This window comes from Schistocerca cancellata, chromosome 9 (genome assembly GCF_023864275.1).
Source record: "Schistocerca cancellata isolate TAMUIC-IGC-003103 chromosome 9, iqSchCanc2.1, whole genome shotgun sequence".
In the NCBI taxonomy this organism is placed as follows: Eukaryota; Metazoa; Arthropoda; class Insecta; order Orthoptera; family Acrididae; genus Schistocerca; species Schistocerca cancellata.
The window spans coordinates 88,985,207-89,006,710 of NC_064634.1; the positions used below are offsets into that span (position 1 = coordinate 88,985,207).

The 21,504-nt window shown below is 41.3% G+C and overlaps 2 protein-coding genes across 2 annotated transcripts; both read left to right on the plus strand.

Moving 5' to 3' along the window:
* Window positions 1-3,877: 3,877 nt before the first annotated feature.
* On the plus strand, window positions 3,878-5,506 carry LOC126101205 (cytochrome P450 6j1-like). The gene is made up of 2 exons (XM_049911899.1): window positions 3,878-4,298; window positions 5,281-5,506. The coding sequence occupies exons 1-2, from the start codon at window positions 3,904-3,906 to the stop codon at window positions 5,504-5,506; spliced, it is 621 nt and encodes a 206-aa protein (XP_049767856.1). The 5' UTR covers window positions 3,878-3,903.
* A 110-nt stretch (window positions 5,507-5,616) lies between these two features.
* On the plus strand, window positions 5,617-17,475 carry LOC126100394 (cytochrome P450 6j1-like). Its single transcript, XM_049910990.1, has 5 exons — window positions 5,617-5,872; window positions 7,980-8,082; window positions 9,740-9,961; window positions 12,157-12,408; window positions 17,080-17,475. Exons 1-5 carry the CDS (start codon window positions 5,639-5,641, stop codon window positions 17,250-17,252), a joined length of 984 nt encoding a protein of 327 aa, XP_049766947.1. The 5' UTR covers window positions 5,617-5,638; the 3' UTR covers window positions 17,253-17,475.
* The last annotated feature ends 4,029 nt before the right edge of the window (window positions 17,476-21,504 follow it).

The window sequence follows — 21,504 nt, forward strand, 5'->3', positions numbered from 1 at the left end:
ATGTCGTAAGAACTTTGCTGGGGCCGTGACCTCCAGAACGTCTGCGGTCGGCTGCGGATTATCAAACACGCTTCGTCACTATGGCAGTGCTGTGCAAAGTTGTCGAGGAGTGGGGGGTATCAGCTGCTGCAGAATGGTACATAAAGGCCAGTGATCTACGACAACTTAGTATAGTGAGGATCCCTCACCAGAGCTGTTCGAGTAGGTAAGTCCGCTAAGGACTGGCAGTGCCTTTCATTGCTCTATCATTATGTTTTAGATTGTTATTTTCCTGTGTTGAAAATATCCTCTCCTCAAAGTTAACCAAATGGACTCCTTCGTATACTGTCGTGTTGTTTATTAAGTGCACCGTAAGTGAATGTAACGTACAAACCGCATTTAGCAAGTCAATATAGTTTGTGATTTTTGCCTCTATACCTCAAACATTTTAGCCAGCATACCTCAGAATTTTCAGCTTCGGTTTTCAGATTTTTCTTTTCGTGTGTGTTAGCTGCTGTTCTGTACCACTTCTGATGTAATCTCCCATAAACCTGTGGTCAGTCGCACAGCCTATTTACTACGTTTCCTCCTTCATACCCCAACGTCTTTCACTCTGGTATGAGTGTGGTGTGACTGGCTCCGGTTATGACTTATTACGATGTAATCAAAGGCCACTACGAAGTCTCATCAAGCACATAACTTTACATTTCTAACAAAATTGTCAACCACTGCACTAGGGGGCCAATTCGTTAACTTCTAACTAGATATTCTACAGGTTTCACTAACGCTTCACTCATACGATCACGCCATCTAAAATAAATCAAAAGTGGAACCGAGATAAATCTCTTTCATTCATACATTATGTGGTGTCACAGCCAGACACCACACTTGCTAGGTGGTAGCCTTTAAATCGGCCGCGGTCCGTTAGTATACGTCGGACCCGCGTGTCGCCACTATCAGTGATTGCAGACCGAGCGCCGCCACACGGCAGGTCTAGAGAGACTTCCTAGCACTCTCCCCAGTTGTACAACCGACTTTGCTAGCGATGGTTCACTGACAAAATACGCTCTCATTTGCCGAGACGATAGTTAGCATAGCCTTAAGTTACGTCATTTGCTACGACCTAGCAAGGCGCCATTACCAGTTACTATTGATACTGAGTCATGTACAGTCAAGAGCGACGCTAGTCATTAATGGATTAAAGTTAAGTATTCCACCAGCTACGTTGGTTTTTCTAAAGTCGAATTTCCTTGGCCTGTTCCAGACCTCACGCCAGCCCGCGTGAGCTAAAACGCGTGCCTTTCGGCTTCCTTTCATACCAGGTGTTGGCTCTCCTGCCAACCCACAACACATTACATGACAAGTATTAATATGCAAATATAATGTCTGTGTGTGGCTGTCACTCCACTCCCATTATTGTGCCCCAAACTATATATATCTGAGGATAAGACACATATTTTAAAGGTAGAACACCACACTGACGGTCCGTTCCTTTTACCGATCCCAGACTCAGATGTAATAGCTTCGGGGAGGCTCAAGCACAATATGAGCCTCATTTCGAGTAAGTACCGACTCACATGTTATATGTAGTTCATGGCGACTTCTATCTACCGTAGATATATTTTAAAAAATTCGAGTAAATCTGTGAAGGCGTTGGCAGATATAAAGAGTCGTCCGAAATTATACTGAATGTTTCCTCCAAAAATTATGTTGAATAGTTCAGGAGTCCACTGAATTAGCAACAACATACTAGATTTCTTAACCTCAAATAATCCTGACGAGCGTAGGTATTGCCGTGCGGGATTAGCCCTAGCGGTCTAGGACGCTGCAGTCATGGACTGTGCGGCTGGTCCCGGCGGAGGTTCGAGTCCTCCCTCGGGCATGGCTGTGTGTGTTTGTCCTTAGGATAATTTAGGTTCAGTAGTGTGTAAGCTTAGGGACTGATCACCTCAGCAGTTAAGTTCCACAAGATTTCACACACATTTGAACATTTTGAGCGTAGGTATTAGTGGCCATAAGCATGTTGCAGCGAAACTGAATACAGATTACTGAATACTGTATCATGCAAATCCACAAAAAAATAAACAAGAAGTAATGCCTATTTAAAAATTCTGATAAAAATGTACTTGATGCCTTCATAAGAAACAATCACCAACCCTTCTAAACCAACTATGTAACTGTAGACCAGATGTAGTATCAAGTAAATTAATAACGAACGGAACTGATTCTCTAGAGTACATTAAAGGCGAGGACACTGTTGCAGTACCAACTAAAAAGGTGCGAGATTTAGACGGACCAATATATCTATACTTATCGATGTTTTGCATAAGCTCAAATTTCAGTGAGAAAATCAATGCGAGATGCTTCAGCAGCAACCACAACGAATATTCATCGAAATCTGGTAGAAAATTTTAAGAGATTCTGACTGTATGTAAAGTACACCAGAGTAATAGCAATGGCACTGAACTTACGAAACAGTGTTTTCCGAAATTCTTTCTCCAAAGAAGGTGCAGTAAATATTCGAAAACTCGAATCAGGAACAGCTGTCATCGTGAGTATTACATAAGTAGCAAAGCAATTTTAGTTAGTAAAGGCAAGTTTTTGGACGGACATAGTATACCAGTTAGTTACTTTTTGGAGTATACTGATGAAATAGCTGCATTTTTAACTCTATTACTAGCGCTCGCACAAGGAATAATCCGCATCTAAGAAACGGTAACTCTCATAGGTCACACCAACAGAAAAGAAGAATTTTAGACCCATACCAATCATATCGGTTTGCAGTAGGATACTGCAAGATTTACTGTGTTCTCTATAACGAAATACCTCGTAAAAAACACACTACTGACACAAAAGCAGCAAGGATTAAGACGATGTCATTCTTGTTCTTATTCAAGCGAAGTAATTGATCTCATTGACGGGAAATTGTTCCGAATCTGTGCAAAAGTTTCAGGAAAATATCTGAGAATCTTCTTTGCTTTTTCGCAGATGAGTCGTCGTTTACGTCTAGTAAAGGCCTTAGCAGAGCAAAAGGAATTGCAAAATGATTTACACAAGATATCTGTACGGTGCGAAACGCAGCAATCGATTGGAAACAATGAAAGGCGCACGATCCATCAGACGAGTGCTGAAAGGAACCCTTTCGATTTCGGTTATATGGTAAATCACACCAATTTCAGGCTTTAATTAATTACCTAGCCAACAACTTCAATTCGAATGGCCATGCAAAAATGTTTTTGGAAAGCAAACAAAATGCGGCGTTTTATTGCCAGAACACTTAGAAGAGGCGAAATCTCTACTGCCCACACTACTCTGTCCGTCCTCTTCTAGAGTAAATTTGTATGTTATAGGTTCCTCCCCAGTTAGGAATGTCGGAGGACTCAGGAGGAGTTAAAGGACGGGTTTCTCGTTTCGTATTAGCGCGAACTAGAAGAGACTGTCACAGAAATGCGCGCTTGGCTAACGGTCATTAAAACAAAGGAGTTTCTCTTTGCGGCTATATTCTTTCAAAAATTCCAGTCGCCGACTTTCCCCTAAAAACGTGAAAATATTTTGTTGACTTCCACCTTCACAAGGAGAAATGAGGTTAGTAATTAAACACGAGAAATCACATGTCGCACAAGAAGATTTAAGTTTTTTTTTTGTTTTTTGTTTTTTTTTTTTTTCTATGGGCTATTGGAGAGTGGAATGGTTGTGAAGTAATCTGGGAAAGGTCCTATCAACATTTTTCCAAACACTTAAGAGTGATTTGCAGAGTAGTCATGTATATTTAGATGCAAATAATTTCAATATAGTGATCTACTCTAAAATCACGTGAAGATTTCTAACACTGTACCATACTTTTCTCAGGTCTACGACATCTGCTGTTTAATGCTAATGTTATATGATTGCTGCCAAGTGCTGAAGTAATAAAACATTCACGCCATGACGCTGGTGACGGGCAGTTGGCTGTTGGACGCTGCATTGCCGTTGCTGTTGGTACCCCTGCTTTACTGGTACGCGACGCGCAACTTCGACTACTGGAAGAAGCTGGGAATCCCCTACATGAAGCCCATACCTTACGTTGGCAACATGGGCAGCGTTGTGATCGGCCAGAAGCACATGGGGGAACCAGCCTTCGAATGCTACCGCAAGGCTGGAGACGCTCCCTTCATGGGCATGTTCGCCTTCGACAAGCCCATCCTCTTAGTGAAGGACCCCGCTCTCATAGGACGCATCATGAGCACCGACTTCTCCACGTTCTACGCAACCAACGCTAAGATCGACCCAGTAACTGACCCGGTCATTGCCACATCTCTTTTTGGCCAACATGGCGCTGGGTGAGTATCTCGCGGAACAGGCAGGTGGATGGACACCGTGTATTATTCCAGAGTAAAAAAGGCTATGCTCCTTTACTTTATGTCTTCCCTTCATTTTTATTCCTTGTTTTCACCAGATAGACACCACATCACAAATTCAATTCCTCTGCATTTGTTATTTTCTGGTATTTTTCCTTTACTTTTTTACCATTACCCTTTTGTCTTTCTTCACACCTCTCCAAACATGTTCTCTTACTGCGTCTGCCTTATAATGCCTGTAAGTTTGACATAATCCGTCTCTTATCTCTGTCTGTTGGTTCTTCTACTCTTATGATACATGCTACTGCTTCTTTTGGCAGAGATTCATTATATATGGTAATCCAAAATATGTCAGTTGTTTTTTACTTACTGGATCGATTGTTTCCTTTTTTTTTGTATACGTCTTCTAAACTTTCAGATCCCTTCACTTCCTCCCTCTGTTTTCTCTCTAATATTTTAGCTTATGTATATAATATATATTTCACCTGCACAGATGCCTTCTGGTTTCACTACCCTCTTGTAATATACCGCTATTACACTTTTGATACGCTCCTAGATACTTTAAAAGTTTTTTTATTCCATCCTTTCTATTCAGGCATTTATACCCCGAGAAACGAAATAGAATGCTTAAAGTTGTCAGTAATTGTGCTGAATTTTGAGCTGTGTTTTACATTGGGCAACTACAAGTATCTATAAACTACTCCAGTGTCTATATATACCAATGGGTGAAGTACCATCAGCAATACCTGTTCAACACATGTTCAAAAACACCTGTGAAAACTTATAATTAATTCACAATTCTCTAAAATTTTATTAACAAATACAAATCTAAAGACCTCTTTATCGAGCAATACTCAGGAAAAGGGGTTTGTGTTTGTAACACGAGATTAAATAATTTCTAACTGAGAGACAATAAGTCAGTAAATGAGAGAATAAAAGATATGTTTTTGTTGTATTGTTTCAGATGGAGGAAACTACGTACTGTACTATCCCCAGCATTCACTTCTGGCAAGATGAAGCTCATGTTTCACCTTGTGAACGAAACTGGGCAGAAACTAGCCCATCACCTTGAGTCCGCAGCGTCAGAAGGTTTGGTCTTTTTGTGTTCAAACGAACTAACAAAGATATTTCTAAGAGAAAGACAAAAAATATTTTTGGCCAGTGTTCACTCCACTAATGTAACGAAGTGACCCTGTGCTTAGAATTTTTCCGTAGATTTATTGTTTTATTCTCGGTTTTAATGGTAAAAATTAATAAAAGTAGATTTGTAAAATATTTGTTGTATTTGTACTTTAGGCACTGAAGTGGAGTTGAAGGACGTCATGGGCCGTTATACGACGGACGCCGTTTGCTCCATCTTCATGGGTGTGGACGCTAACTCTCTCGAGAACCCAAAGTCTCCTCTGCGAGAGCACGTGCGGCGAATCTTGAGAGATACCGTCGTTGGAAGGATCATCACCACGCTGGCGTTCTTCGCTCCACAGATCCTGTCCGCACTCCGCATCCGACTTGGCAGCAAGAAAGTAGAGGACTTCTTTGTACAAAACACAGTTAAGGTACGCATGAATTATTCAGATTCATTTAAATACTAATCAGACAAAAGGACAGCAGCATTTATTTGTTTTGCAGGTTCATTATGATCTGATTCAAGCATTCGGCACTACGATTTTGTCGAACAAGCCACTTAATATTTTAATCCGTAGTTGCACAGGGTATGGCGAACTATTTCCAACAGACTTACAGAGAAAAATGTTCAAATGTGTGTATATTTCTAAGGGACCCAACTGCTTAGGTCATTGGTCCCTGGCCTTACACACTACTTAAACTAAATTAAATTAACCTATGCTAAGAACAACACCACACACACCCGTGCTCGACGGAGAACTCGAACCTCCAGCGGGAGGGGCCACGCAGTCCGTGACATGGCGCCCTAAACCGCGCGGCCACTCCTCGCGGCACTTACAGAGATTCAGGAGGGTTTATCTAGAGTGTTTCGAAGTTGATTGAAATCGATGTTTTATACCCCATACATATTATTAAACGACAGTTAATGTATGAGGTTAAATATTGATTTTTATTACATTCCTTGCAAAGACAAATAATACAATAAGAACTAAAGACAAAATGGAAGAAAATACTGAAGGAGTTAAGGAGAAAGCAGATTAAAACTAGCGTGAAAGTTTTGATGTAAAAGATCATAATCAATTATGTACCGGAAGAGAAGGAGAAATACAGGCTAGGCTACAGTTAAAAGTACACGGGATAAAGTATTTTGCTGTTGCATGGAAGAAATGAGTTGGTCCTTATGTGTGGTTACGAAAGGTATTTTATAGTCGACTGTCTACTCGATGCTCAGGGACTAGATTTTATTTATAACCACTTATTAATCTGAGAGGAAGGCTGCGCACTGTACGCAGTTCAGTAAATGGGGATCAAAACAGCCAGCGGTGAAGTTGCAATTTATTTATATGTTTTATATCTGAAGTAATATTTGAGGGGAAAAATTATAAACCTAGAATTTGGTACACCAGCCTTTGGATTTTATGTAGGAAAGATAATGACGAATTCTGGTACTTTTTTATAGTTAAAATTCGAGATTTGTTTTCGTAAGGTTAGTAAATTCAGCGGTAAAATGTGGGCGTAACATAATGTATGTGGCAGTGGGACTACTATCATTTGAGGAACATCCCAAGCTAGGTCTCTGTGTGTTGCGTCTTTTCGACGGTGACATTCATTCATCTGTTGAATATTATCATTCTCGAATTTATTACTTCGAAAGCTTCTTTTGGTTTTTACATGATGTGAGACACAGAGGATTCATGTATGTTGTGTAGGGGGTGCTGTAGTACTTGCCTAAAAGCCTGTATCTACACGCTCTTTCCAAGCATACCACAGATAAAGCGATCTTATTGATTGTCCTGTACACCATGGGGAATGAAGTGATATCACCCGGGAAGGATGGATGGAAAAGGGCTGCTTCCGGGAAGAAGTATCTTGTACACGCCTCACCTAAATGTACCCATAATGGCATGCCAGATTTTTACCCTGCAGAAAAATTCTGATCAAATGAGTTATCCAAATGGTGAGTAGGAGTCAATGGTAACAGATTTAATGAAACTTACGTGCTACGTGAGATACAACAGTACCTTCCTCGTTCGACTGATGTGAGCAAAAAGAAGGTCTTGAAGACATTCTGGAAATGTGCATCCGTGAAGATCGTTCAGAAATCAAACAAAGTCTTATTATATAAAGATATTTATGCAGAACACGAGGGATATGAAGACAAACTACAAGTTTGTTACATATTTTCACCAACATACACATTCTGAAAAAAACTACATTATCGTAAGTCGATTTGAGTTTTATACAATTCCTAAAGCAACACCTATTTTGTCATCTGTTAAAGAACGTTATTGTCTTACCGGTCTTCGTGATAAGAACTAATTTTATGGGCTCTCAAAGTTAAGAAAAAGTGGCACAATTCATTACTTTTGTCAAGGCGTAGGTACAAGTCGCAGGTGTACATCACATTGGTTTTCGTTTCATGATAAATGAATTTAAATTAGTTCAATAATTTACTCAGAAAGACGTAGTCGCTTTATGGATCATTTCTCCTGAGGCCCTGGAAAATAAGCTCTGTTAACATGTATCTTTTGTCCACAGCTGATAGAGCATCGGAAGGAAACGGGAATTGTGCGGAACGATGTAATTGACATGCTCACGAAGATCAAGGACGAGCAGGCAGAGGGTGATAACGAACAACTCAGTGAGTACAGCATCTGTTTCCCTAAGTTTCATGACCGCAGTTAGATTTTACGGAGGCGATAATTATGGCTACCTTTACTTACGTTAGATTGATAACACAATTAAAAATATGAATTTCAAAAGTAAAGACAGGTAAGTACAGTTTTCCAAAGACAGTATACAGAGTGCAAAAATGTATAAGTCTTTATGTTTCGGTCTTCTTTAGATTCCCTGGGATATTTCATTGTGCCATAAAATCAATAAGATTAAGTCATTTTTAAACGCAAATAATCTCAAGCTACATTGGAAAATTTACGGAGTCCAATATCTAAGAGTGATTCTTCAGGATAACTTGATGATGGACCGTTGTAAGAGTTCTGCAATGATACGAGCAACATCATCAGCAATGATTTACGCTCCATAAGGGAAGATTCTAGTAACATTACACAGGCATCCAGAATGAGATTTTCACTCTGCAGCGGAGTGTGCGCTGATATGAAACTCCCTGGCAGATTAAAACTGTGTGCCGGACCGAGACTCGGACTCGGGACCTTTGCCTTTCGCGGGCAAGTGCTCTACCAACTGAATTACCCAAGCACGACTCACGCCCCGTGCTCACAGCCTTATTTCTGCCAGTACCTCGTCTCCTACCTTTGGTAGAGCACGTGCCCGCGAAAGGCAAGGGTCCAGAGTTCGAGTCTCGGTCCGGCACACAGTTTTAATCTGCCAGGGAGTTTCATTACACAGGCAGTTTCTTTGGTCACTGCTAAGTCCAGTGCGAGAGTTGGTCCGTACTCCTGTGACGAGCTTGCCAAGTATTCGCCGCTTTGCCAATTCTCGCGTTTACTTCGTCGTCGAGGAAAAGATCTTCTGACATAGTGAGCTGAGGTAGAAGAGCATGTCGCCTGGATTCCGCAAGGAGGCATCTAATCTTACGGCAGCCATATCCGTTTGTCTTGAGCCATAATAACCGTTTTCACTTTCAGAGTCGTAGAGATGAATTTGGATGTAGCAGACGATTTATCCATAACCCTTTGAAAGTCGTCTTGACTGTGTGTACGAATATTGTGCATTGCATCTCCAGCGGGTAATAGGTTGCTTGAAGTTCTCAAGATAGTGCATGGATCTGAGTAGCGAGATGCAAACTTACGCGTCAGCTTTGGTATGTAAATGAATGCCCAGGTTTATTTCGCCGAAAGTAGCTTTAACAGCTGATGAAAAGAATACTCAAAGAAATGTAGGGCCGAATACATAGCATCAACAGTGGTTAGCACACTGGATTCGCATTCGGGAGGACGACGGTTCAGTCCCGCGTCCGGCCATTCTGATATAGGTTTTCCTAAATCACTCCAGGCAAATGCCGGGATGGTTTCTTTGAAAGGGCATTGCCGATTTTCTTCTCCGTGTTTCCTCAATCCGATGAGACCGATGACCTCGCTGTTTGGTCTCCTCGCCCAACCCAACCCAACCCAACACCAACGTAGCATTACAGAATGATCTGATGTGCTTCTGCTGTTGTGGAAAATAAAGTATTCACGGCGTTAATTCCCAGCAATCAGTCACTAATTTGCTAGTCCGAGCATTAAAAAATAAGATATAAAATTTATCTGTAACATAGTTCTGCGTACTAATGAGTGGAGAGTTCTTATCCTAGACTGTGATGGCGTGTATTGCTGCAGAGCTGACGAACGAGATCATCGCAGGCCAGCTGATGTCGTTCTTGGCTGCTGGCTTCGACAACTCGTCTTCGACGCTGGCCTTCGCCCTGTTCGAACTGGCGTGGAACCAGAGTCTGCAGGAGGAGGTGCGCCAGCACGTGCGCCACGTGCTGAGCAGACACGGCGGCCACATCACGTACGAGGCGGTCAACGAGATGACGGACCTCACCAACGTCGTCAGTGGTGAGTGCTACCTAGCAACGGGTACACTAGAAGTCACCTTATTGAAACATGTTTCCACTAATTTTGCTGCATGAGCCAAAGATGAATCATAATATAAAAAAGTATTAAAGATAAGACATTCTAATTATATAGTGTGTGTCTGAGGAGAAGACCTCACAAAAAAATCTATACTTCGACTCTTCTTGGTTTAGACTTCAGCGTGTCTAGACGCTGATCTCTTTTGTGCAATTATTTTCAAGTATGCAAAACTACTGCGCACTACGTCCAATTCAATTTGTTCACAGCAGTCAAAGTATCTCAGGAAGTAAATAACCTTGCGTCAATAATTTTGAAACACAGTGAGGTTGCTATAGAACTAACCACACTTGGCTACGTCATTTTCGGTGCATCCGCACTGCAGCAGTTCGGTATCAAAAGCCAAGATGATTACGTTATCTAGGGATTTGTTTTGTGCTGTTCCATTTGGCTATACTATAATAACTTTATCACGAATGTGCGAAAAATCATACTACACGTCTACACCTCATTATTATTTACTGCTATTGTTTTCGATAGCATGCTCCATCACATTAGGAAGAGCAATACTTCATGTGTTTGTTTACTTAATTTCGAGCTATGTTGTACACATAATAATAACTGTCAACCAGTTTTACTATACGGCTTTATTAAACCATGACCGTGGTTTCGACAGTTCTGAACTGTCTTCTTCAGAAAGTGTTGTACCTATTAACGAAACATACGACATTTTGTGTAGAAGAGACGTGGTAACATTACAGCCACAAAACTGGCTGCAGGGAAAAAAAGCACTCCGTCATCAGGCCACGAGTGGCCTACCGGTACCATCCGACCGCCGTGTCATCGTCAGTGGAGGATGCGGATAGGAGGGGTGTGGGATCAGCGCATCGCTCTCCCGGTCGTTATGATGGTATACTTGACCGAAGCCGCTACTATTCGGTCGAGTAGCTCCTTAATTGACATCACTAGGCTGAGTGCACCCCGAAAAATGGCAACAGAGCATGGCGGCCCGGATGGTTACCCATCCAAGTGCCGACCACGCCCGACAGCGCTTAACATCGGTGATCTCACGGGAACCGGTGTAGCCACTGCGGCAAGGCCGTTGTCAAAACTGCAGGAAATGTTTACTAATAATTTTTGTGAAATATAGTCAAATAGAATCACATTTTCTATACTCGATGTGTAAGTCGTTGACTCCACCTAGGAGATATATGTGTCATCAACCATATAAAACATATTACGAGTATTTAAAAATAGTAGCTCTCTGCTATGGGATTTTTTCTTAAAAGATTTTAAAATATCTAACAGTCGATAGTGGATCCAACAATGTGACGAAAGATTTGTGTATATGACGTTAAGTACGAAACGTGGCATCGGATCCTGCAGAGCGTAGGAATGCCACGTGCATAGCTATTGACACATGCGCATGGCCTTAGAGCACAGACAGTAGTCCTTGGTCACCTCTGGCAGGCGATGCTTCCGTGCGTCCTGTATTCGTGCAGCTGCAATGAGCAGCGTCTGTGATTTCACGAGTACACATTCGTTACTAGAACTAACAAATTAACAAAAAGTGAAAAGAGTTAGAGGAGAGGAATAAAGTTGTGCCATGAAGTTTTACGGATTATAAAGAGCTTGGAGGCTCAGGTATACAAAGAGACCTATTTACAATGTATTCGAGAAATGGACGACAAGTACTCCAGCCTGAACACGTAATATGTAATGAGTGTCAAGCAAAAACGCTAAATGATAATATTATCGATATGTAGTGATCAGACAGAACATTATGACCACCACCGAATAGCCGTGTGTCGACCTTTGTTTCGGATAGACGCCTTTTAGCATGGAAGCAGTGAGGCCTCGGTGGGTACCTGGCACCAAACCTGAAGACACAAGTCAACTAATTCCCGCAAATTATGCGGAGGGCTGTAATGTCCTCTGACGCCACATTCAACCACACCTCAGATGTGTTGGATCAGGTTCAGATCTGGTGAGTTTGGGGGCCAGAACATCAACTAGAACTCGCCCCTGTGTTCCTAGAACGGAGAAACTGCAAATATTAAAAGACGAGTCCAAATTAGGGAAAGAGATTAGGCGGGGTTAGATTGTCACTTGTTAAGAATCATGACCAAGCATACGCTGTAGACGGCGGCCACGCTAATGGTGAGTTTTCTTGTTTTCAGAGACGCAGCGGAAGTACCCCACAGTGAATTTCCTGAACCGCGAGGCGTCTCGCGACTACAGGATAGAAGGGACGGACATCGTGCTGCCCAAGGGCACCGCTGTCTTCGTGTCGGTGGCCGGTCTCCACACCGACCCAAAGTACTGGCGGGAGCCGCTCAGGTTCTGGCCCGACCGCTTCAGGGAGGAGAACTCCAGGGACCGACCGAGCCACACGTTCATGCCGTTCGGCGAGGGCCCCAGGACGTGCCTCGGTGAGCACCCAGACACTGATGTTTCCGCTTCCAACTGCGTCTTTGTCGAACAACATGCGAGTGTGTGATGTTTTGGTTTGTGGGGCGCTCAACTGCGCTGTTATCAGCGCCCGTACAAATTGCGAACCTTTGCCCAGCCCAATCTCGCCACTTTCATTATGATGATGAAATGATGAGGACAACACGAACACGCAGTCATCTCGAGGCAGGTGAAAATCCCTGACCCCACCGGGAATCGAACCCGGGACCCCGTGCTGGGGAAGCGAGAACGCGACCGCAAGTGTATTGTCTAACATGCAACACACAATCATACTAACATTTTATACCCTGTACTTAGCACCTCTGCATAAACTTTTGGCGTTTGAAGAACAATAGGGAACAGAATGATTTGTTTTTAAAGCAAATAGTCTTTCTGATACGCATTTTACGTAGCAGGCGTATGAAAAGCGTGTAATTGTGAAGTGAATACCAATAATAATAGTCTACGTATCATTACAGGCATCCCTTGATAAATTTTCAACAGGTATTCGGTCTTAGCAGTAGTATCTGCTAAACGGCGATAGCGTTGCTCAATGTGCGGCAATGGATCAGTAATTGCGGGAATCTCCTTCTATTACACACTCAACATTCCTGCCATATCCTAGAAGGAACCAATCGGGAGTCATAAATCATTAGAAATCTTTAGCCGTACGTCCAATTCGACTTTATCTACTCACATCGATTAGGGTGCGTTGTTCCTTGAGCAAGTCTACGCAGTGCTGGAATTCGCTTACACTAGTAACAGACGTTTTCAAAACCTGCGATAAAGCGGACACACGCTATTATACTGCTAGAGATACAGGTCTTACAAGATGATTACCATCGATTTAGGCATAAATATGCACTGCTAAACACTGTTTGTGAAATCGAAGAGAAATCTCATGTTAACTGCAATAGACACAAACTAGGCTATTGCGATTGTTGCAACCAGTGACATCAGTGCTATAAACAAGAAATAATGGTAAGGTATACTGAGGGATTAGAAGACGAACACCCTGTCGAGCATTGCGTGTCAAACTGTCTCTCCTCATATGGGAAGGATAAAAAAGAATACAGTAGCTGATCAAAGATTCTGCAGACCGCCACGTAATGAGGAGTTGACCAATAGATGCCATGAGAAGTGGGCCCGCCACCATCAGAAGAGGCGGGGAGTATTGCCAGTACAGGATTTGTAACAGCAGAAAGCGTCGGGTAAGAGAGATGAATGGATTTTGAGGTGGACTAGTCAACGGATGTCACCTGAGTAAGAAATCCACCAGGGACATTGCATGTCCTCAGGGCTGCTCTTGTCGACTTTTGGTAACGTAACTGTGAATACTGTGAAACGGGAACGCGAAGGAACAATGAAAGCTAAACCAAGCCCAGGTGGACGACATTTACTGAGGGATATGCACCGTAGAGGGTGGTTGTAGAAAACGAAAGAAATCAGCGGAAGGTATTAGGAGCCCAGTACGAGTATGCAATTTAAAATAATGTAATATAATGCTCAAGAAGCTCCTCATAAGCCATAAGTTTCAGCACTCAAGCGACTCTTGAGTTCGTGTAAAGACCGACGTCGTTAGACAATAGATGTCTGGGAAACGAATGATATACAGGGTCGAATCACGCTGTACCCTTCAGCACAGTTTCAGTCCGGCGAACACCTCGAGAAGGTTAGCTGTTGTAATGTATAGTGTCGACAGTGAAGTTCTGAGGACATGGTCTTTTTCGTTGTTATCGTGTGGTCCCCTTATTGTGCTTAAGAAAACGCTAAATGCTGAAGGATATGATTTTGCAGCATTGCGTAGTGCTTACAGTCCAGGAATGGTAAGAAATCAGAATTGTCAGCATGCCATTGCACCCTATCAGAGAACAGCATCTGTGAGTCAGTAGTTTGTGGACGACTACGTCAATGGAATGGCCCCACGTGCTCGTGTCCGTACCGCTGCCCAATCCAACACATTCGTGACGAGTCACAACGTTGATTTCGCTCCAGATCGCAACGCCCAACGTCACTCCCTCCTCTGGGGTCGGCTTTTGAGGAAGAATGGGCAGCCACTTCTCCACAGGCATTCTGTGAAGTCATTTGCTTTGCATACAGACTCTGTACCTATGTTTGTACTCATATAGCGATCTAACAGTGTATAGTCGAGGGTACTTCTGGTACCACTATAATTACTCTTTACCCTGCTCCCACTCCAGAAAGGAAAGTAGAACGACTGCTGATAAACGCCCGTACGATCCCTAATTTCTTTGATTTGATCTTCTCATAGCGATCGTTTCACGTGTCCGGGAGAAAATAACACGTAGCTTGACTCTTCTGGAACGTACGCTCCCGTAACTGTAACAACGCCTGTGTGATACAGAACGCCTCTCTTGTAGCGTCTGCCACTGCATTACACCGAGCATCTCCGTAGCGCTCCCTCGCGTACTTGGAGATTCCGTGAGACTCATATCCTCTCTTTCATTCGTATCCACAAAGTGAGCAGCATCCCAGACTTATGAGCCGTTCTCCAGAACCAATCGAGCGGCGGCTTTCCAAGTCACTTCTGTCGTGAAAGAATTATATTTCGCTGTTTCAGTCAGTTTCAGCCTGGCGTTTTCTTTCCCTACAACTATTTCGATGTAGTCATTCTCCATTAGATCGCCCAAGATATTTACTTGTAGCAATTTTAAGATTGTTCCTGTTTCCATTGAGTTTTCGTAAAATACTGTACTCGAGCAGTGCTGGGTCTCTTCGCCTATTGATACGCAATATGTTGCACTTTTTTAAACTGTAGGGTCAACTTTCTATCCCTGCTCCAATTACCGACCCACACCAACTCTTCTTGCGTTTCCTAACAGCCTCGCAGCCGACGTTCTTTAATAACTTTTACAAGATAGGCTAATGTTTCTGAAGACCTACATTTAATATCTCCGTTGACCAGTAATTTGGTATGACCACATGATATCGAGCTCTACATCTACGTCATATTTCAAAATACACATAACGGTGTGTGGCGGAGAGTACTTCTGTTACAATTAACACACCCTATCCAGTTTCACCCGCGAATCGCAAGTGGCAAGAATGAATGTCGCTATATCCCTGTATTCGCTCTAATTTCTCGAATTTCCTCGTCTTGATCATTACGCGAGATTCATGTGGGACGAAGTACTATATTTTTCACCGAAGGGGTAGCCACGAGGTCTCAGGCACCTTATCACGGTTCGCGCGGCTGCCCCCGTCGGAGGTTCGAGTCCTCCCCCGGGCATGGATGTGTGTGTGTTGTCCTCAGCGTAAGTTAGGTTACGTTAGATTAACTAGTATGCATAGCCTAGGGACCGATGACCTCAACAATTTGGTCTCATAGGAACTTACCACAAATTTCCAAATTTTACCATATTGTCTGACTCTTCCCTGAAAGTGATCCCCTGAAATATTTATAGTAAACCGATGTATCTCAGTCTTGCATTTGCTTTTCTTTCTATTTGTTTTATGTGGTGATTCCAGGAAAGGTCTCTACACCTAGATATTTTGCGGCAGATACTGTTTCCAGCAGTTTCCCACCAACAGTGTAGTTGTGTAGTTGCACAGTATTGGCTTTCTTTTCCATTGGATGCACAATATGTTACATTTATTTACGTTCGTTCTCAACTGCCAGAGCCTGTACCACTCATTAATTCTCTGTGGGTCATTCTGCAAATCGAAACTATCTTCTTGCGTTGTTGCTCTCCTACAGCCAACCGTATCCGACGCTTTCTAGTATATCAGTTATTTACATCCTAAACGGTTACGATTATTTACTACTTCCTTGGAGTAATCCGTAAATTACCTTCACATCCGTCAATTTTGTTCCGTTAAGAGCGACGTGTCGAGTTCTGTCTGCAACTGAGTCTTGAATACAGTCATTCAGTCATATCTCTTTAAATGAGAAACTTAGTTTTCTAAAATGTAAATATCCTATTGCTCAACTACATCATAGATGTTGTAAAACGAGGACACTGTGCTATTTAAACACCGTTTAAGCACAAGAAACACAGTTATTAAAAAATACTCCCTTCGCAGTGAGCAGAAACAAAGAATGGACACTATATTAGTGTCACTGAGAACAGATGTTTCATGAGGTTTAGTCTGCTTCGAAGGAAGCCAAACGACCACTTCAGTCCCCGGTTTCGAGTCCTGGTTCTTATCAATACGAGCTGCAGTGCTCTGTAGAATACAGGAGTGATGAATCAATCGAGTCGGAAGAAGTCACTGTTAATTTCGACGCTCCAATGTAATTTCCATCACAGTAATAAAGTCGGTATGGACACAAAACGAGAGGATGTATAGCTCTCGTCTTCAGATTCTCTAATACTCCTTTTCTTCGCTCTGAATTGTAGTGATGCTTAATAAATTGACGAGGCTATCCGTCAGTTTGGCTGGGACGCTACATCTGACGACCAGTCCTATTTATTTCGTGTCCAGTGTGTATCTATTTCAACCGAGTAAGACAAACATAGATCAGGTACCATAGGATTGTTATTTAGTAAACTCATATCCAGAGAGGACTATTATGACCTGGCAACACATTATAATGGTATGTAGCGTTAGTATCTACGGTCGTTTCACTTTACGTAATACATACTGTGCTCTTTAATACTGTCAATTATCTCGTTGTTTTGTCCTTGCAGGTATGAGACTCGCGTACATGCAAGTGAAAGTGGCTCTCGTGCACATTCTCAATAACTTCGAAGTGCACCCAGCGCCTTCGACGCCTACCAGTTTGAGTTACCATCCATCCAGGTTTGTTGGAACTCCAGATGTAAATGTGACCCTACTCTTCAAGAAAGCCACCTCTTCATAACGGCCAGCGGCCTGCAAGGTTTCGGGCTGTCACGTCATTTACCTGAAATCTGCTTTCATCAGTTAGGCACAGTGATCAAAGTATTCCTGAGTTGAACTTAACAGTATAACTGCGTCTAATTATATTTGAAACATTTATTTCTGTCTGCTATTCGGATCCAAGTATTGTATAGTTTTCAGTCGTGTGTATTTCTTCGATGTTTTGTAATAAAATCTTCTGTTAAACTGCTAACTCCACATGGGTTATACCCTTTATTTCCGTCCTCAGTTGTATACCGTTTTGTTGCATTTCGTTTTTCATCTAATATGCTTGTCGTTGCCCTGCATTAAACGTGCACTAGAACGGAAGTGAAGCAATCTTAAGAGTTATTTTCAGATACACGACGAACTCATTGTACACTGACATATTATGTGAAATATTACACGTATGTCTTATTCTCTGACAAAGTGTCTGCAGTCTTCAAAATCATTAGTATATCGCTTACCACAAAGTAGAAATATATACCGACTGAGAATCCGAATTCGAAAGTAGGTTCTTTTTCGTCAACTTAAGTTATCTGACTTTGTGGCATTTATCTGTGACAAGTAACTGTTCTTTGCTTCACTTGTCGTGTAGCAAGCACTGCAGTAAAAATATTAACATAGTTCTTATTAATAAATAAATGTCTAACATAAGATAAACACTTGTTACATTAAAGCGAAATATAGGGAAAAACTGGAACAACCAAATCGATAATTACAGATTCAGAAGACTACATCTCAAAATCCATAAAACCGTGGAATACATAACGTAGACTGGTCGGTAAGGTTGAAAGTTACACAGACAGTATCATGAAAGAAATTAAAGAAAAATATAAGAAAGAGATAAAACAGATCATGAGACAACGAACGAAATATACAAATGTGAACCATAAAGAACCTAAGCACACACCAATTTCCTCAAGACTGAAGAAGCTCACAGCCGCACAACTAAACAATGAACTAAAACAGCTATTAGAAAAGGATTAAAGTGTAATGCGAAAGCAAAAGTAGATGAAGAATATGAAGGATCGTTTTTCTAAAACAGGAGGAACAATATGAAAATAGCAAAAAGTAAACACTGGGCTAACAAAAGAACTGATGAAAAAGAAATACATAAAATTAAAACAGGCATGAAAAAGTGGAACGAAAAAAAAACGATAAAAACACGGAATCCGTAACACTCAATAAACTCGGAAAGAATCTCCAAAATGAAAACGCAGACAAAGAAATACAGTTGTAATGGACAAATAACACTACATTGACAAAATAAGACAGTTCATTTCACAAAATAGCACTAAGAAATTGAAATTAAATCCATAAAACAGATGTCAGATGAGACATAATCGCACAAATAGCGACAAACAATGGCTACAATAGTAATCTAGGTATAAAGTTAAACAAAAAAATTGTACGACAGATACAGTTAATAAATGTGACACACAATCAGCCAAAAACAGCTTCACAACAAAGCACCACCACAAACAAGCACATACAGTATCAGAACAACAAAAATGCAAAAAAATGCTTTGAAAGCAAGAAAGAAGATTCAATACCGTACAAAATGACCTACAAGCAAGAACTCACACATAATATAAGAAATATTTTCCAAAGACTGGGCGTAAACGTAGCATTCAAAACAGACAGTTCGTTCCAAAAGCACATACGAAAAATAACAAAACGCGTAGACACTTACCAGAAAGCAGGAATATACCACCTGCAATGTAACACATGTCATGGAAGATACGCTGGACAACCAGCAGAGCATTCGACACCTGGCATAAAGAACACACCAGAGTATGGAAATATGGGACAAGCTACTTAATTTCTACGAAAATAATCGCAAGTCCATTGCAAAAGAAAAAGACGTCAAAACAGAGTAAATAAAGAAACACACATTCTAAATTTACAAGAAAATTACCACATGTACAAAACAGTGGCTGAAGGGAAGATACTACAAAATGACTAAGTAATATAATTACTCTCTGATCGATCACGTAACAGACAGTAATTCAAACAGATGACCACAAATCCCATTTGTCTCCCAAGAAAATAAATAAAGAAATGTACATGGAAAAAATACAGATGAACACACAAACACACACAGACAGAACTTCCATCAGCACACATCACACATGTAGACACAGAAAAAAAACTCAGAAAATTCGCAACATTTAAAGAAATGAATGACACTATACAGACAAAAACGGCAGTTAAAGTGCTATTTGTTAAAAACAGTGACCAAATGGGAAACTGCAAAATTTCAACCAATTTGAGTCCTTAGAGAAAGCGGTTTGGCTTCAAAATACTGAGTTAGATGTTGATATGTAAGTATTTGCCCATTTTGTTATAAAAGCCTCAACATATTGTTTGAAATCTATAACCTATACCCGTATGTGAAAAGTTAACCTGTATGTGCAAACGAAAACTATCGTTTAATATTTCAGGACGTCCCTGGAAGACGCCTTGTAACTAACGCGAAATGCGTATTGGCGCACAAAATAAATAAAGAAATACTTAAAGCGCAGCATTCAAAAGACGTTGTTTTTTTGAACTACTGTAATTTAATTATATTTGTATTTTGATTGCCGATTTCGGCAAATCAAAATAACATTATAATTAGTGATCTTGGCTGTTCAAATGTTTCCTTCTATATTTCATGTTACTCTCTGTATACGGTCCCCATACTGGAATGATGCCATTAAATATGTTACATTAATGTTTCTGTCTTAATGCAAAATCTAAATAAATATCGTTAAGCTAAGGTCACGTCAGAAATTTCAGCTTTATATTGGTGACGTGTAAAGTATAATAGCCTCTCTCCATAGGTATTCATGCTCTATTGGCTCTAAATACACACCCACATGAAGAGGTTATAGTGAAGTTCTAGCCTAAGAGGAACAAATTCGGTTATTGAAAATTTCGTCGCTAATTGGAGGAACATAAACTAATTACATAGGTATGCGATGTTGATGTTTCACATTAATATTTGTTTCATGGTTTCATATGAACCAACACGTTATAGTGTTCATATCACATCCTTGTCCGTGTTTATTATATTTTCGTTGCTATGTTCTAATGCATAGTATAGGAAAATTGTATACGGCAGTTTCATCAAACGACGCGCCAGATGGTCACATAGTGTGAGAACGGCCGGGTGAGCGAGACCTTATCATACTGGAGCAGAAAGAGACAGTGGGGATTCATCTACTACGCTAGGAGCCACGATGAGGGCCTTTCAATTTTTATATTTACTGTTACATATAGTTATGCAGCTTCAACCATGCTGATGATGTTATTTACACTGAGAACTTGTTAACAATAATTTCAATATCACTCAGTGATCCACGAAATGCTGGAATAATCACGAATGAGCCCGCAGAGGGCAGGCGCCACGCTGCTAAAGTAGCTCAAACTAATCAAAGACCAGTTTCCAAGGAGGTGATTGCTGAATCGGCGTATAAAGTCTGATCGCATGTAAAGAGGGATGAGTTTTTTGAAAGATGTCCTCGGATGACGTATTTGTGCGATGTTGTGCTAATATAAGGTATCCGAGGTGGCAACTCCTTGGAAAGGCTAAATTAACTGGAATTAACTGTTAAAGTTGCTGGAATTAATTGTTAAAGTTACTTTGAAAAACATATTTATGGCACCCCGTGTTGATTCTATGATCGTGTGAAGCATTTTGGTGAACTTTGGCGGTCATCTGGAACTACGATAAATGATCGGGAATCTTGTTATGAATATTAAACGCAGAATGGCTCTCCGAATATTTTTCTTCACTTTTAGCTTCTATAACTAGACATAAAATCCTGTGGCATACTGGTACTCCGTAATTTCATTTTTAACAGCATGGAATCCTTTATTTGCCACTTTGTTTACGCACATCAGAGCCTGAACCCAGAGGAGAAGAGACCAATAGGGACGACAGCTACTTCTTTACAAGACGAGGGGTAAGCAAATTGCCTACAGTTATTCTAGGGATAGTGAGCACTGACATTATTTATTGAAATTCACCTTGTTTGTTAGTCCTGGCATACATTTTTCGTGGTAAGAATTACATTCAGGTATCTACTGTGTAGGGTTTATTGGTAGCAGTTTGCATGTTTTGGAACTCACACGTGACTTCACGAATAATGTTCAACGTGGCGTGCGATAATCCACGCGTCGCCTAGACTTTCACATGAATGATCTGACCTATAGGAGCACGGAAACATATGACTGCCCAGAATCCA

What these genes read in the sequence shown, in the direction of transcription:
- LOC126101205 (XM_049911899.1), top strand. Translation starts at nt 3,904, where the DNA reads ATGACGCTGGTGACGGGCAGTTGGCTGTTGGACGCTGCATTGCCGTTG. An exon ending in TTTGGCCAACATGGCGCTGG is followed by an intron (nt 4,299 to 5,280) that starts GTGAGTATCTCG and finishes GTATTGTTTCAG; the next exon opens with ATGGAGGAAACTACGTACTG.
- LOC126100394 (XM_049910990.1), top strand. Translation starts at nt 5,639, where the DNA reads ATGGGCCGTTATACGACGGACGCCGTTTGCTCCATCTTCATGGGTGTG. An exon ending in GGGTGATAACGAACAACTCA is followed by an intron (nt 8,083 to 9,739) that starts GTGAGTACAGCA and finishes GTATTGCTGCAG; the next exon opens with AGCTGACGAACGAGATCATC. An exon ending in CCTCACCAACGTCGTCAGTG is followed by an intron (nt 9,962 to 12,156) that starts GTGAGTGCTACC and finishes TCTTGTTTTCAG; the next exon opens with AGACGCAGCGGAAGTACCCC.